Source organism: Capra hircus, chromosome 14 (assembly GCF_001704415.2).
Source record: "Capra hircus breed San Clemente chromosome 14, ASM170441v1, whole genome shotgun sequence".
NCBI lineage: Eukaryota > Metazoa > Chordata > Mammalia > Artiodactyla > Bovidae > Capra > Capra hircus.
This window is the reverse complement of record NC_030821.1, coordinates 18,430,033-18,445,630: the sequence shown is the minus strand read 5'-3', so window position 1 is coordinate 18,445,630 and position 15,598 is coordinate 18,430,033. Positions and strand designations below refer to the sequence as shown.

General features: G+C 39.6%; 1 protein-coding gene across 3 annotated transcripts in view; it reads left to right on the top strand.

The window, feature by feature from the left end:
- SNX31 (sorting nexin 31) overlaps positions 1 to 15,598 on the top strand; it is an 83,335-nt gene that overhangs the window by 56,120 nt on the left and 11,617 nt on the right. For 2 of the 3 annotated variants that reach the window (XM_018058308.1, XM_018058310.1), the window contains exons 9-11: positions 2,379 to 2,471; positions 6,271 to 6,474; positions 14,119 to 14,232. In XM_018058308.1, the coding sequence (XP_017913797.1) occupies positions 2,379 to 2,471; positions 6,271 to 6,474; positions 14,119 to 14,232 (411 nt within the window). The remainder of the gene's footprint in view (positions 1 to 2,378; positions 2,472 to 6,270; positions 6,475 to 14,118; positions 14,233 to 15,598) is intronic. The other variant, XM_018058309.1, reaches the window with a different exon arrangement.

Genomic DNA, 15,598 nt, shown 5'->3' with positions numbered 1-15,598 from the left:
ATTTATCATTCCTGTAGATGGTTTTAGATTTAAATACCAAACTATCTCCATAAAGTTGTACCAGGTTAAATTGTGTCAGATCTATATGAGCTTCCTATTTCTTCAAACCCTTGCTAACTCTGAACATTATATATATATTTGTCTTCACATTGCCATTCTTTGGCATTGCCTTTCTTTGGGGATTGGAATGAAATTGACATTTTTCCAGTCCTGTGGCCATTGCTGGGTTTTCCAAATTTGATGGCATATTGAGTACAGCACTTTCACAGCATCATCTTTTAGGATTTGAAATAAATCAACTGGAATTCCATCACCTGCACTAGCTTTGTAGTGATGCTTCCTAAGACCCACTTGACTCCACATTCCAGGATGTCTCGTTCTAGGTAAGAGATCACACCATCATGGTTATCTGATCACACCATTCTTTAAGTCAAAGAATTCTCTAACTATTGCATAATTGCACTCATCTCACATGCTAGCAAAGTAATGCTCAAAATTCTCCAAGCCAGGCATCAACAGTATGTGAACCATGAACTTCCAGATGTTCAAACTGTATTTAGAAAAGGCAGAGGAGAGATCAAATTGCCAACATTCACTGGATCATAGAGAAAGCAAGAGAGTTCCAGAAGAACATCTGCTTTACTGACTATGCCAATGCCTTTGACTGGGTGGATCACAACAAACTGTGGAAAACTCTTAAAGAGATGGGAATACCAGACCACCTGACCTGCTTTCTGAAAAAGCTGTAAGTAGGTCAAGAAGCAACAATTAGAACTGGACATGGAACAACAGACTGGTTCCAAATAGGGCAAGGAGTATGTCAAGGCTGTATATTGTCACCCTGCTTATTCAACTTCTATGCAGAGTACATCATGAGAAACGCTGGGCTGGAGGAAGCACATGCTGGAATCAAGATTGCCAGGAGAAATATCGGTAACTTCAGATATGCAGATGACACCACCCTTATGGCAGAAAGCAAAGAACAACTAAAGAGCCTCTTGATGAAAGTGAAAAAAGAGAGTGAAAAAGTTGGCTTAAAACTCAACATTCAGAAAACTAAGATCATGGCATATGGTCCCATCACTTCATGGCAAATAGATGAGGAAACAATGGAAACAGTGAGAGACTTTATTTTCTTGGGCTCCAAAATCACTGCAGATGGTAATTGCAGCCGTGAAATTAAAAGATGTTTACTCCTTGGAAGAAAAATTATGACCAACCTAGACAGCATATTAAAAAGCAGAGGCATTACTTTGCCAACAAAGGTCTGTCTAGTCAAAGCTATGGTTTTTCCAGTAGTCATGTATGGATGTGCAAACTGGACTATAAAGAAAGCTGAGTGCTGAAGAATTGATGCTTTTGAACTGTGGTGTTGTAAAGACTCTTGAGAGTCCCTTGGACTGCAAGGAGATCCAACTGGTCCATTCTAAAGGGGATCAGTCCTGGGTGTTCCTTGGAAGGAATGATGCTAAAGCTGAAACTCCAGTACTTTGGCCACCTCATGCAAAGAGTTGACTCATTGGAAAAGACTCTGATGCTGGGAGGGATTGAGGGCAGGAAGAAAAGGGGATGACAGAGGATGAGAAGGCTGGATGGCATCACCGACTCGATGGACGTGAGTCTGAGTGAACTCTGGGAGATGGTGATGGACAGGGAGGCCTGGTGTGCTGCGATTCATGGGGTCGCAAAGGCTTGGATGAAACTGAGCAACTGAACTGAACTGAACTGACCTGAGTGACTGAAATGAACTGATGGGTCTTTGCCAATTTGAGAGGCAAACGGATTCTTTGATTACTAGTGAGGTTCAATCTGCACTTGTCATTTGGAATCCCTTTTTATTAATTGCTGATATATAGCATTTCTTCATTTTCCTATTAGAGGTATTTATATTTTTACTATTGCTTTATGTAATTAAGATTAACTCTTGGCCACATATGATGCAGTTTTGCCTTGGTTTGCCATTTTCTTCTTAGTTTTATTCTTGGTGGCTTTCATATTTTTATGTAATTACATATTCATTTGTATGTTATTTGTCTTTGTAGCTTAGAAAGGTTATTTCCTATTGATCAGATAAGAATATTCACTTTCTTCTGGTTCTTTTATGGTTTTTACATTCGAATCTTTAACCTATCTGTGTTTATCTGATTGGGTGGTGTGGGGAAAGAGAAAATTTTATTTTCTCTTCCAAATGCTATTAGTTGTACCCAAACCATTGTACCTACACCCAATTAATTTTAAATGTAATCTTTATAACCTGCTATATCCTTATATATGCCCACTTGGGTCTGTTTTTATAGCATTTCATACACGAGTATATTTTTGTAAGGTTAATTCATTTCTGTTAAGTTTGCTAATTTTACAACTTATATTGTTTTAAGGCAATACAAGACATTGAAAAAGAATGGGCCAAACCCACAGAGGTGCAGAGGCAGAAATTAGAGGCTCTCCAGAAAGAAGACAACCAAACAAAGGTGAGTGAAATATTGCACCAAGAGAAATCTCTTGGAAGAGAGTTAGAGAAACATATTGGAATTGAGCTGTTTCTGTAATTTATAAACCCATCAAGCACTAAAAATGGGGCTCTTTTTAAAAATGAGAATACCTTCGTTGATTTTCCTTATTATAAAATTAATAAAGTCTTATTGTTTAAAAATTCTAAAAAATACAATATGGTGTGCGTCCTTTGCCAAGTTAATTAATATAGACCCTCAACATTATTTTTAATGATGCAGAGTATTCCATTTTATGATTATGTTATCATTTAGCTAACCAATTTCCTATTATTGGAAGTCAGATTGTTTCCAGGATTTGTTTCTATAAATCATTGTGGCAGCGAGCACCACGAGGCCCAGGACTGAGTCTATCTAATTTATATAATACATACTTTATGTTCCCAACACCTGGTATGGTTCCTGGCTGAAGGTCCCTGAACACAGCAGCCAATATCGTCTGTCTTAAATATACGTTCTATTATTCTTTACATTATTTCTAAAGGTTCATTTTTTAAACTTCCATAAAGATGGTACAGTACCAATGGACATACCCCCCAAGAAGTATATGAGTCTGAAAAGTCATATTTTAACAGAAGAAATGGTCTTTGCTTCATTGTATTATCTTTTTAAAAAATCCTTTGTACTTTACCAGTGCTCATCACAAAAGCACTGATTTTGAAGAAAATGCAAATAAAATTTAGATGATTCATTTATACTTAGGTTGATATAGAAAGCCATCCTTCAAAGTCACCATATTTTGAGAATTTTATTGATGAGTTGCAAAAAAAAAAAAAAGAGTGAAAAAGCATATACTGCCATGATTTAGTATTTTCCTCCTTGGTATACTGAGAATTTGGAGAAGGAAATGACAACCCACTTCAGTATTCTTGCCTGGAGAATCCCAGGGACAGAAGAGCCTGGTGGGCTGCCGTCGATGGGGTCTCACAGAGTCGGACATGACTGAAGCGACTTAGCAGCAGCAGCAGCATACTGAGAAATCTTTCCGGGTAGCTCAGATGGTAAATAATCTTCCCTGGGTTGGGAAGATCCCCTTGAGTAAGGAATGGAAACCCACCCCAGTATTCTTGCCTGGAGATTCCCATGGACAGAGGAGTCTGGAGGGCTACAGTCCATAGGGTTGCAAAGAGTCTGACACGACTGAGCGACTAACACTTTCCCACTTTCCCATTGGTATTCCATTAAAGCTTTGTCTCCGAAATTTTGGAGTTCAGTTTCTCTGCCTGTTTGCAAATTTTTATACTTACAGCTTTTATTTAGATGAATATCATGTTGCTATTGCTTTGGACAGTTACCAATTCTAAGGACATTGCTGATCTATAAACTTCTTAGTTTAGTAAGAATATTGTTTTTAACCGTGCTGCTATGCTCTAACAAAAGTTGTGGTTTTGCCATAAAACAAAGTTTGTTTTCTATGGTTGAATGTTTTACATCATTTTATCATACTATTTTAATAGTGATCTTTAAAAACTCTCACTTTGAGTGCATGAATTTAGTCCTCTAAATTTTCTTTGCATTTTGTTTGAAGTCAATGCTTTAGTAGTTGGCTAAATATAAAGAATAAAAAAGATAACACAATGAAGGAGAGGCCATTTATTTTGTTAAAATATGTCTTATTTGTCAGATTCACATGTACTGCTTCAGGACAGGGTATGTGTGAGGGTTTTTTTTTTTTTTCCACTTGAAAAAAACTGAACCATTATTCAAGTTAACAAATGATTTTTCTCTTGAAGCATCGAAGAATACTGTTATTAAAACCAACGTTGTTTAAGTGTTTGTAAAAGTTCTCCTGCTAATGGAGTCAACACATTAACAACTGTTGCTTTACTTTATGTACATGTACAAGAAAACTTGGAATCAAAAATGAGTGAAATTAACTTAAAGGAGCAGTTATTTGATCTAAATCAGAAAGAGACTGCACTATGGTCCCTGGGCCACTGTTTGTGTAAATAAAGCTTTATTGGCACATAGCCACACTCACTCATGTATGTATTGTCAAATGCTGATTTTGTGCTAGAGCAGTAGAGGTGGGTACTGGCAACAGTGCTCCTATGCCCACAGAATTGAAGATAGTTACTACACGGCTCTGCAGGTAAGTTTGCCAAATGCTAATATATCTTCTTTTTCAGGTCCTTCTTAAAAGAACAAATTTCAGAAATTCCATGGTGGTCCCCTCATTAGGACTTGGCACTTTCACTGCCATGGCGTGGGTTCAACCAGGGGAACTTAGATCCTGCAAGCTGTTAAGAAAATAAAACTCATTTTCAAGTAGATAATCCTTTTAGATTTCTGTCCTCTGCTTTTCACACAGGCAGTAATACCAGTACTCCTCCCCCCGCCCCCCCGCCCCGACTTTGCATGCTAGGTGCCAGCTAGCATTTTGAGCAAGTTACTTATTCATCACCAACTTCTTAGAGAAATGGAGCTTAGCTTTTAATTAAAAACACTTTCACCTCTTTTAGAGCTCTGCAGCCAAGAGTGTATTACAGTTTATTACAAATGTTTTGTGTTACCGAAGAGTAAAATAAACAATTAAGGATTTATACCATATAATACAAAAGAGGTTTCGTAGCAAGAGGCATGAAACTACTCTAAACGCTCAGCGGCGGGATTACTCAGCCCCTGTCCCCACCACGCAGGTAACATCTGCCCACAGCCTGTCGTTTCTGATGTCTCCCCCGACCCAAAGGGAGGTCCGGCAGCTGAACGCACCTCCTAAGTTGAGTGCATGGGCCTCAGTGCAATGAGCTGGTCCGACACGTGGCCGGGAGGGACTGGAATCCTTCCGCCACCTGGTACCGAGAGTTGCCCGTCCCTCACGGCGTTTCCCTTTATCAGAGAGCGCTCAGGTAGCCCTCAAAAGGGAGGTGTAAGTTACCTTGCTTCAGGAAAGGATTGGGAAAGAGCCAGGTTGTTGCTGAGTGGCCTTCTTTCTGATTTAACCATGTGGTAAAGTGAGAACTACCTTCTCTGAACACACACCTTCCACCCCATCAGATAGGACCACGGTGTAGGCTGGCAGAACAAAGTGGAGGTCGCTAAACTGATAGCAGGCTACTTGCAGGCAGTCGCCAATGATCACTTTGTCGAAAGGTCCTCAACAGACATTAGCAGGACAGGATGCCAGGACCACAGGTGTGACCTGCAGCTGTCCTCTGTTCTTCCGTAACAACAGAAGCAGAGGGAAAAGCTAAACCTTAAACGTCATCAACATTCAACATTCCGTTGGCACTTTGGGGCCGTGAAACTCGACTTAGCAGACTCACTCTCGCCCTCACTTCATTACCGTTTCCAACGCCTCTGTCTCTGACCGTGAATACCACCAGCATATAAAGCAGCCTGTAAAAATTTGATCTCAGCTTAGTTGTTTTTCTTTTTAAACACAGCATCTTAAGCATTCACTTTTTGTTTATTCTGCTGCTCTAATCTACTGAGATAGAATTATAACCACTCATTTGATTACATCCTACTCTTTTCTTCCTTCATCGTTCACACACTGAATATTTTATTTCCACTATGTCTGAACACTGTAAAAAGAGCAGGGACATGATGGTCAACAAGGACGCACACACCAGGAACTCGGGCAGCCCTGTCAGCACACGGGGCCGTTGTCTTCATCTGCGTCACCGGGAAGAAAAAGGTGCTTTCACTGTGACTCCATCCCAGGTGTTGTGTTAGAACGGCAGTAGCTTCTGACGAGATTTTTCATCCGCTTCAAGCAGTCTTTTGCTTCCTCCATCCCCACCCCACTTTGGAGCAGTTTTTGGAGCTCGCCCGGGAGGTCCGGCACTATGGATACGTGCAGCTGGAACCCTGCACCTGTGACCACCCAGAACCGGGCTGCCAGGCCCTTCTTTCTGTCGGCAGTAATGAGATCAGCTGCTGCATAACTCTGCCTGATAACCAGACCCTGGACGTTACTTTCCAGATGGACAGAGTGAAGTGCTGGCAGGTCACTTTCCTTGTGAGTATCTTGGCACCTTGCCTTTCCCATCATTTAAAGCCTTCATCCATGATTTTAAAAATCCTAGTGTTTTTGGATGACCGTGTTGGTATCAGGGAGACAAGTTTGCCATTTGAATCAGTACCTTGAGTGGATTGGCATCTAAGCCACAGTAAGCATCATAAAATCCCATGGACGGAGAAGCCGGGTGGGCTACAGTCCATGGGGGTCGCAAAGAGTCGGACACGACTGAGCATGCGCAAAGCATCACCTAGTAAAACCTACCTACTATCTGGTACAAGTTCCTCACTCTCGCTATAGAGACACTCCTCTTCTCACCTTCCAACAGCAGACTTCTCTACTGCTTGAAGGGTATCTAAAGTAATAACAACACGTAGAAATAACAGCTACCATTTACTGAACACTTAACCATGCTCAGTACCAATAAGAGCTCTATGCTTGGAAACTGGATGCTGCCCAGCAGAGCTATTCTTTTTTTTTTAATTAAAAAATATTAATTTATTTATTTTAATTGGGAATAATTACTTTACAATATTGTGATGGTTTTTGCCATATGTCAACACTAATCAGCCACGGGTATACATGTGTCCCCCCATCCTGAACCCCCCTCCCACCTCCCTCCCCACCCTATCCCTCTAGGTTGTCCCAGAGCACTAGCTTTGTGTGCCCTGCTTCATGCATCAAGCTGGTCGTGTATTTTACATATGGTAATATACATGTTTCAATGCCACTCTTTCAGATCATCCCACCCTCGCCTTCTCCCACAGAGTCCAAAATTCTGTTCTTTACACCTTTGCTCCCCTGCCTGTAGGATCATCATTAGCGTCTTTCTAAAATTCCACATTTATGCATTAATATACAGTATTTGTCTTTCTCTTTCTGACTTACTTCACTGTGTATAATAAGCTCTGGTTTCATCCACCTCATTAGAACTGACTCAAATGTGTTCTTTTTTTTTATATAACTGAGTAATATTTCATTGTGTATATGTAACACAACTTTCTTATCCATTCATCTGCCAGTGGACATCTAGGTTGCTTCCGTGTCCTAGCTATTATAAATAGTCCAGTGGAGCTATTCGTAAGGATCTCTGGCATCACACTTGCATTGCCATGTCCTCCCAAGAGAGAGCTTTCTGACCAGACTTACTGAGTGCTTACTTTGTACCAGCTATGCTAGACAATGACACATATGCTATTTAATTCTTTTTTTTTTTCATAAGAGAAAACAAAGGTCAATATTTATAAAAAGTAATTAGCATTTCTTAATTAAGTTCTTAAATATAACCCAGTGAGCTAAGAGGCATTATCCCATTCACACAGGAAATGGAGATTAACTAGTAGAGAAAACGCTACTAAAGCAACCACGACACCCAGCTACTAAATCCATGAAACCCATGGGGATTTTTTTAGCTGGCTCAGTACTGTGAGGGCAGAGAGACAGGCCTGTCTGCAGCATTTGATATGTCAATCATGTCTTCCTTTTCACAACTCCCCCTGCTTCCTCCTCTAATTTTGTGGGTTGCCTCTCCCTCTGACCACTCCTGAAATGCTGGTGTTTCCCAGGGTTCCATTTCTAGGATCTCTCTTCTACTTATCTCCCAAAGTCAGTTTCCCAGATGACCTGTCAACAGGTCCAATATTTCCTACCGCATTCTTGACATTTTCACCAAGTTTCACAGACACCTGAAGCTCAACCTTTCCCCAAACCGGACTCATCCTTTTCCGTATGCCCAACCTAGGGTTCTTCCTCCTGTGTCCCCTATCTTGATAAATAGGATTTTCACCACCACCCCTAGTTGCCAAATCAGCAATCTTGAAATTACCCCTGACTTTTCTCTTATGTTACATTTTTAATTGCTGATGCAGACAGACCTATCTGTTCTATGACACTGGTGGTGGTGTTCAGTTGCTAAGTCATGTCCAACTCTTTGCAACCCCATGGACTGCAGCACGCCAGGCTTCCCTGTCCTTCACTGTCTCCTGGAGTTTGCTCACATTCGTGTCCATTGAGTCGATGATGCCATCCAACCATCTCATCCTCTGCCGGCCCCTTCTCCTTTTGCCTTCAGTCTTTCCCAGCATCCGGGGCCTCTCCAGTGAGTCAGCTCTTCGCACCATCCTATGGCGCTGCTGTCCTTCAAGACTCTCCTTTTCTTTCTGCCCTCATGTCTTGATCTCAACATTTGCTGCCTCCTAACCCTTCTCACTGCCCCACTCTTACCCTCTTGGGGTCAGAAGAATAAAACACATCATATGATTTCAGTCCCGTTAAACCATGGGAACTTCTTTTGTGGCCAACGTTTGGTATATCTTGAAATGTCCGGTGTGCACTCAAGAAGAATGTATATGCTGCCACTGTTGAGAATGCATATGTTGCCCTAACTCTAACCCTACAAATATCAGTTCCATCAAGTGGTTAATGACGTTGAAGTCTCCTCTATCCTTACACATTTCTCTCTACGTGTTCTATCAGCTATTGTCAGGCATGTTAAAATCTTCAAATATAATTGTAGACTTGTCCATTTCTGTAAATTTTGTTAGTTTTTTCCTTCTTGTCTTTTATAGATTATTTTATTATTTAGACATTCGTTTGCTCCTTGTTTTTTTATCCACGCCTGTAAAATTTATGGTTACTTGAGTCTTTAATATACATCTGTTTAACTTATTATAGTCTATTTTCAAATATTACATCATTTCACAAAAAGTTTAAAAACCTTACAACAGTGTACCTCTGTTTGCCGCTTCTGTCCTTTGTGGTATTTGTTGCCATACATTATTCCTACATATATTATAGACCTCATACTGTGTTATAATTATTTTTGCTTTCAACAGTTAATTATTTTTTAATTAAAAGATAAACTTTTAATTTTGATATAATTATAGATTCATATGTAGTTGAAAGAAATGGTACAGAGGTTTTGCATACACTTTACCCACTTTTCTTCAATTATTACATCTTTCGAAACTAGAGTACAGTATCACCACCCATGCTACTGACGTTGATACAATGAAAAGTTGAGACGTTTCCATCATTACAAGGATCTTTCATGTTAGCTTTTTCTAGCTGCATCCACTTACTCCCACTCTCATCCCTCTTGAACCCCTGGCAACCCTAACCTGTTTGCCATTTTCATATTGTGTCATTTCAAGAATATTTTATAAAGCTTTTGGAAATAATGGATTACCTATGACTTGACTGTGGTGATCATTTCGTGGATACATGCATATGTCCAAACTCTTCAAATTGTGTAAATTAAATATGTGCAGTTTTTTTGCACATCAATTATGACCTCAGTTAGAAAAAACAAACACTCACACACATAGGGCAAGGTTATGCACCAGTCAATTGATGCAGATATTGTGACCAGAGGTTCACAAGAACCTAAACCTATATTTCCCCTTGGACTGTGTATCAGAACTCACTAAAGCAGTGCTTGCGGTGACTATAGAACATAGCTAGTGTGAACAACAAGAACTGACTGTATTTAGGAGGTAAACATAAAATAAAAGCAAGGAATTTGTTACTTTAAAAAATAAAAGAATGTTACATGAACATATCACACAGTATGTAGTCTTTGGGAATTTTTTTACTCAGCATAATTCTTTGGAAATTCATTCAGCTCGCTGTGTATACATCAGTAGTTTGTTTCTTTTGGCAGCTGAGCAGTGTTCCATGATATAGAATAGCCACAATTTTTTAAAACACTCACCCAAAGAAAGATACCTGGTTGTTTCCAGTTATTAGCTATTATGAATAAAGCTTCTATAAATATGGATTCATAGGTTTTTGTCTGAGCACAAGTTTTCATTTCTCTGGGATAAATGCCTAGGAGTGCAATTGTTGGAAGTTGTGTGTTAAATTTTTTAAGAAACTGCCAAATTATTTTCAAGGGGGCTGTGCCAATTTATTATACATTCCCACCAGCGATGTATGAGCAAGCCAGTCTCTCCACTTTCTCATCAGCATTTGGCATTGTCATTATTTTTTATTTAGTCATCCTGGTAAGTGTGTATTGGTATTTAATTGGGATTTTAATTTGCCTTTCCCTCATGGCTAACGATGTTGAACAGCTTTTCATGTGCTTATTTACCATCTGGGTATCTTCTTAGGTGATATGTCTTCATAATCTCTCCCATTTTCCAATTGGATTTTTTGTTTACTATTGAGTTTTGAGAGCACTTACATTCTAGATATTAGTCCTTTTTCGATATGTGGCTTGCTAGTACTTTCTCTCACTTCGTAGTTTTTCATTCTCTTCACAGGGTCTTTTGCAAAGCAAAAGACTTTAATTTTGATGGAGTTGTTTTTCTTTATTGTGTTTTCAGTGTCAAGTCTAAATTCTTTGCCAAAGTTCCCTTTTTTGCCTATGGAAGTCCAACTGCTCTAGGACCATTTGTTGCAGAGGCTATCTTTCTTCAATTGAATTGCTGTCATACCTTTGTAAAAAATCCGTTGGGCACATTTGTGTGGGTCTAGTTCTGTCCCATGGATCTTTGTGTAGACACACAGAGGGAGGCATAGATCCCTCTACCAATACCACATCATCATTCTCTTCTTCTGTAACAGCTTTATCAAGATATTATTCACATTCCACACAATATAAAGTGTACAACTCAGTAGCATTCAGTATATTCAGAGTTGTGTAACTATCATCAAGGTCAATTTTAGAAGACCTCAAAAAGAAGCTCCATACCTTTTATTTGTTACTTCCTTGTCACCAGGCCTAGGAAACCACTAATTTACTTTCTGCCTCTATAGATTTGCCTATTCTGAAAGTAGCATATTAATGGAATCATACATGGTGCTTGTGAATGTTTTTTGAGAGGGAAACCCAAACAGAGACCAGAGGTCTTGCTAAGTTGAGGAGAAAGAGATAAACATCTGTGAAGTGGTGGTTAAAACTTATGGGATAAAAGACTAAAGACAAGGGTTTTACATAGAGCAAGAGCTTCAGAGAGCACCTTTCAAATCTTTTGGCTAAATAATGATTTGTGCATGTGTGGGCAATGCACAAATTTGCATCTGAGAAGTCTGGGGAAAGAACCACTGAAAAGCAACCAGTTGAACAATTCCAAAAGCAGGTTGAACAATTCAAAAACAACATACTAGTGTTTTTACTTAATGTTTCCAGGGCTCATTCTTGTTGTAGCATATATCAGTATTTATTCCTTTTTATGGTCAAATAATATTCCATTGTATAGATATATCCACTTGTCCATTGATGGCTGTTTCTACCTTTTGACTGTTATGAATTATGCTACTATGAACATTTGTGCACAAGTTTTTTTATGTGGATATAGGTTTTCGTTTCTCTTGGGTATATACCAAGGAGTGGAATTGCTGGTAATTCACCATAGTGGTTAACTTTTATGGTTAATTTTTTGAGGAAAGTCCGGACTGTCATTTACAGTGTCTTCTCCAGTTTACATCCCTACCAGCAACATAAGAGGATTCCAATTTCCCCATATCCTTGCCTGTTCTTGTTTTTATCTAATTTTTTTTAAAATATGGCCATTCTAATGGATGTAAAGTAGTATCTCATTGTGGTTTTATTTCAGTCTTTTTTTTCTCTCTGTGCTTAATTTTGGGTTGTTTCTCTTGTCATAATTTCAAAGTCATCAATCTTCTGTAGCATATAATGTGTGTCTTTCCCATTTGTTATACTTTTATTTCTACAATTATACTTTATTTTTCATCTCTAGAAGGCCATTAAGGTCTTTTTTATATCTTCCATTTCTCTCCTTATCATGCTATTTTTTCTAAATTTTTGAGTGTGTGGAGCATATTTAAAATAACTTTTTATATTATGGTCTACTAATTCCATCAGCTCTGACATGTCTATTGATTGATTTTTCTCCTATTTGCAGAGTACACTTATCTCATACTTTGCACACCAGGTAATTTATTATGGTATGCCAAACACTGTGAATTTTACGTTGTTGAATGCTGGATTTTATTGTATTCCTTTAAAGAAGATTGGATTTTGTTCTGTCACACAATTAAATTACTTGGAATTAGTTTTATTTTTTTGAAACTTGCTTTTAAGCTTTCTTAAGGCAGATCAAGAGAAGTTTGGAGGACTAATTTAGTACTTTACTTAATAGCTGCCATTCTTAGAACTCTCTCTGTCTTGTTTATTATGCTATCTCTACTCAGGTTGATAGAAACTATTTCCAGGCTGGTTTAAGAGCTTTTGGAATTGTTCAACCTGTTGCTTTTCAGTGGTTCTTTCCCCAGACTTCCCAGATGCAAATCTGTGCATCTCCCATCCATGCACAAATCATTATTTAGCAAAGAGATTTGAAAGGTGCTCTCTGGAGCTCTTGCTCTATGTAAAACCTTTGTCTTTCATCTATCCCATAAATTCTAACCACCACTTCACAGATTTTTGTCTCTTTCTCACCAACTTAGCAAGACCTCTGGACTCTGGGTTTCCCTCCCTGTGCTGAGTCTTGGAAACTCCTCCAGGCAGTAAACTGGGTAACTACAAGGCTCACCTTACTTGTTTTCTGCTTCTCAGGGTTGACAGTTCTGCATTCTCTGCTGTTCTATGTCTGAAAACAGCTGTTTCTCAGTTCAGTTTTTTATATTGATGCTGCCAGACCCATAGTTCTAAAATACAAATTTGTGTTATTATTCAGCTTTTAAAATCTTTTAACAAAATGGCCTGTTGCCCTTAAGATAAAGTTCAGACTCCTTCACTTAGCTTGTAAAACCTGTAACAGCCAGGGCTCTTTTGGTAGCAAATAGTAGAAACCAATACTTCTGGCTCTTGTGGGGAAACAAACAAAAAAAAAAGGATTTATTAGAGGGGTATGAGGTAATCCACTGATTTCAAGGAAAGGGAGGGGAAAAAAAAAAAAGACTGAAATAGAGGCTCAGGATAACCAAGAACCAGCGGAGCTCAAGATTTCTAGAAAACAGGGATTCTTTCTCAGGACCTGCTCTTTGGATCCTTCTGCCCTGGAATCAAATGAGAGACCCAGAGTATTTATCCAGTTGGCTTGGGCTTGGGTCACGTGCCACCCTCCAAGAGGGCAGCATTTCCTGACTGTCCTAGCTTGAGAGCCACAGTGAAAAGTTTTTCCCAAGGGAATTTGAAACTCTAGTACCAGAAGAACAAGCGATCGATGCTGTAAAGCAAAAATCACAGGTGCTTCCTACCAGGCTTCCAGACTCTGGCCCTGCCCTTCCTCTCTCAGGCCCCCATCCATCACAGCGAATGATTCAGCCACACTCTAGTGTGCCAGGCTCCCTCGTGCCTCAATGCATCTGTGCTTATTTTGTCTTCTACTGGGAACCACTTGTTACCACCACACCCCTCCCTCAAAAACACACACAGCAAACTTGGATAATTTATTCTTCTGCTCAGATAACACTCTCTCTCCACTCTCACCCCGCCAGAGCTTCTTACCTCCTGTCTGGATTAGACGTCCATCCTGTTCACTTCCATAGACCTGTGTTTGCTTCGCTTATAATACTTCTATCAAACTATGAAGATTTATTGTATGTTCATGGCTCCCCAAAAGGCTGATGGCCTCTTGGGTATAGGGATCTTCTCACTTGTTTTGATATTTTGTGCAGTACATAATAGCCATTTAAATTCCTGCTGAATGTCAAGTAACATCTTTTCCTTTGTAGGGGACTCTGCTGGATACGGATGGGCCACAGCAAACTCTCAACCAGAACTTAGAGCTCAGATTTCAGTATTGTGAGGATAGTCACTGGCGGTGGTTTGTTATTTACACCAAACAGGTAAGGTCTCAGGGCAGAGTAGGAAAACCTTCAGTGCTAAATGCTCTCTTGCATGCTGGGGTGGATAAAGCACCTTGCCCTAACCCAAGTGGAGCAGAATATTAGAGTATGCCACGCCTGCACTTTTAGGCCTGTAATACCATTTGTTTTGGTTTTGTTTTATTTTGTGGTTGTTCAGTTGCTAAGTCAGGTCCTACTTGTTGTGGCCCCGTAGACTGCAGCATGCCCGTCTTCCCTGTACTTCACTATCTCCCAGAGTTTGCTCAAACTCGTGTCCATTGAGTCGGTGATGCTATCTAACCAACTCATCCTCCACTGCCCTCTTCTCCTTTTGCCTTCAGTCTTTCCCAGCATGTGGGTATTTTCCAGTGAGCCAGCTCTCAGACTTGTTTTGTTTTACTCATCACCAAAGCTTTCATATAAATTAGAAATAAATTTAAAAGACTCAACTATCAATGACTTAGACCATGGATTAGTTATCTTCTCGAGGAATCAATGATGGTAAACATTTTAGGTTTTTAGGCTCATATGGTCTCTGTTGCAACTACTTAACTCTATTGCTGTAGCACAAAAGAAGCCACAGACAATATATAAACAAATGGGTATAGCTGTGTTCCAATAAAACTTTATTTATAAACACAAGCGGCTAGGGCGAGATTTGTTTGCCAACCCCTGGCTTATACAATACAAATTTTTATCATCTCACTTAGTAAGAATACTAGAGGGAAATGTTGGCATCCCTATAATTCTTTTGGCCTTTTCCAAGTAGAAAAAAGCAAAAGTCATACCCCAGAATCACTCCCCCCACCACCCCCCAGTAGACTTTCCATTTTGTCTTACTGGCCAGAGCTAGGTCACATGAGCACTCCTAGCTTCAAGGGAGTCTGGCTTCAAGGGAATCTGGGAATCAAGCATTTATCATAGAGGAACAGGATTCATAATCAGCTTAAGATAAGCATGAGTCATTGCCTAGAGCTGGGTACTTCGTCATTCCCAAATCAGGGTTCTATTGCTAGGGAAGGAGGGACAATGGCTTTTGGGTAGCAGTAGTTAAATCTGAAGTAAAAGTGAACTACTTTAAATTAAAAATCCATTAAAAGTCTAATTTTCTATATGCCAAATCCAATTGGAAATTCTTTTTACTTAGCTAACTTAAACTATTTCAATTTGGAGTCAAAACTACAAGTGTTCTAAAACAAAACCAAAATAGCAGAGTAATCTTTGCATCAACATCATATTCAGCTTGAGTACTTGGTGTGTGTGCTCAGGCTCACTTGCTCAGACTCCTCTGACCATGGGATTTCCCAGGCAATAATACTGGAGCAGGTTGCCATGCCCTCCTCCAGGGGATCTTCCTGACCCAGGG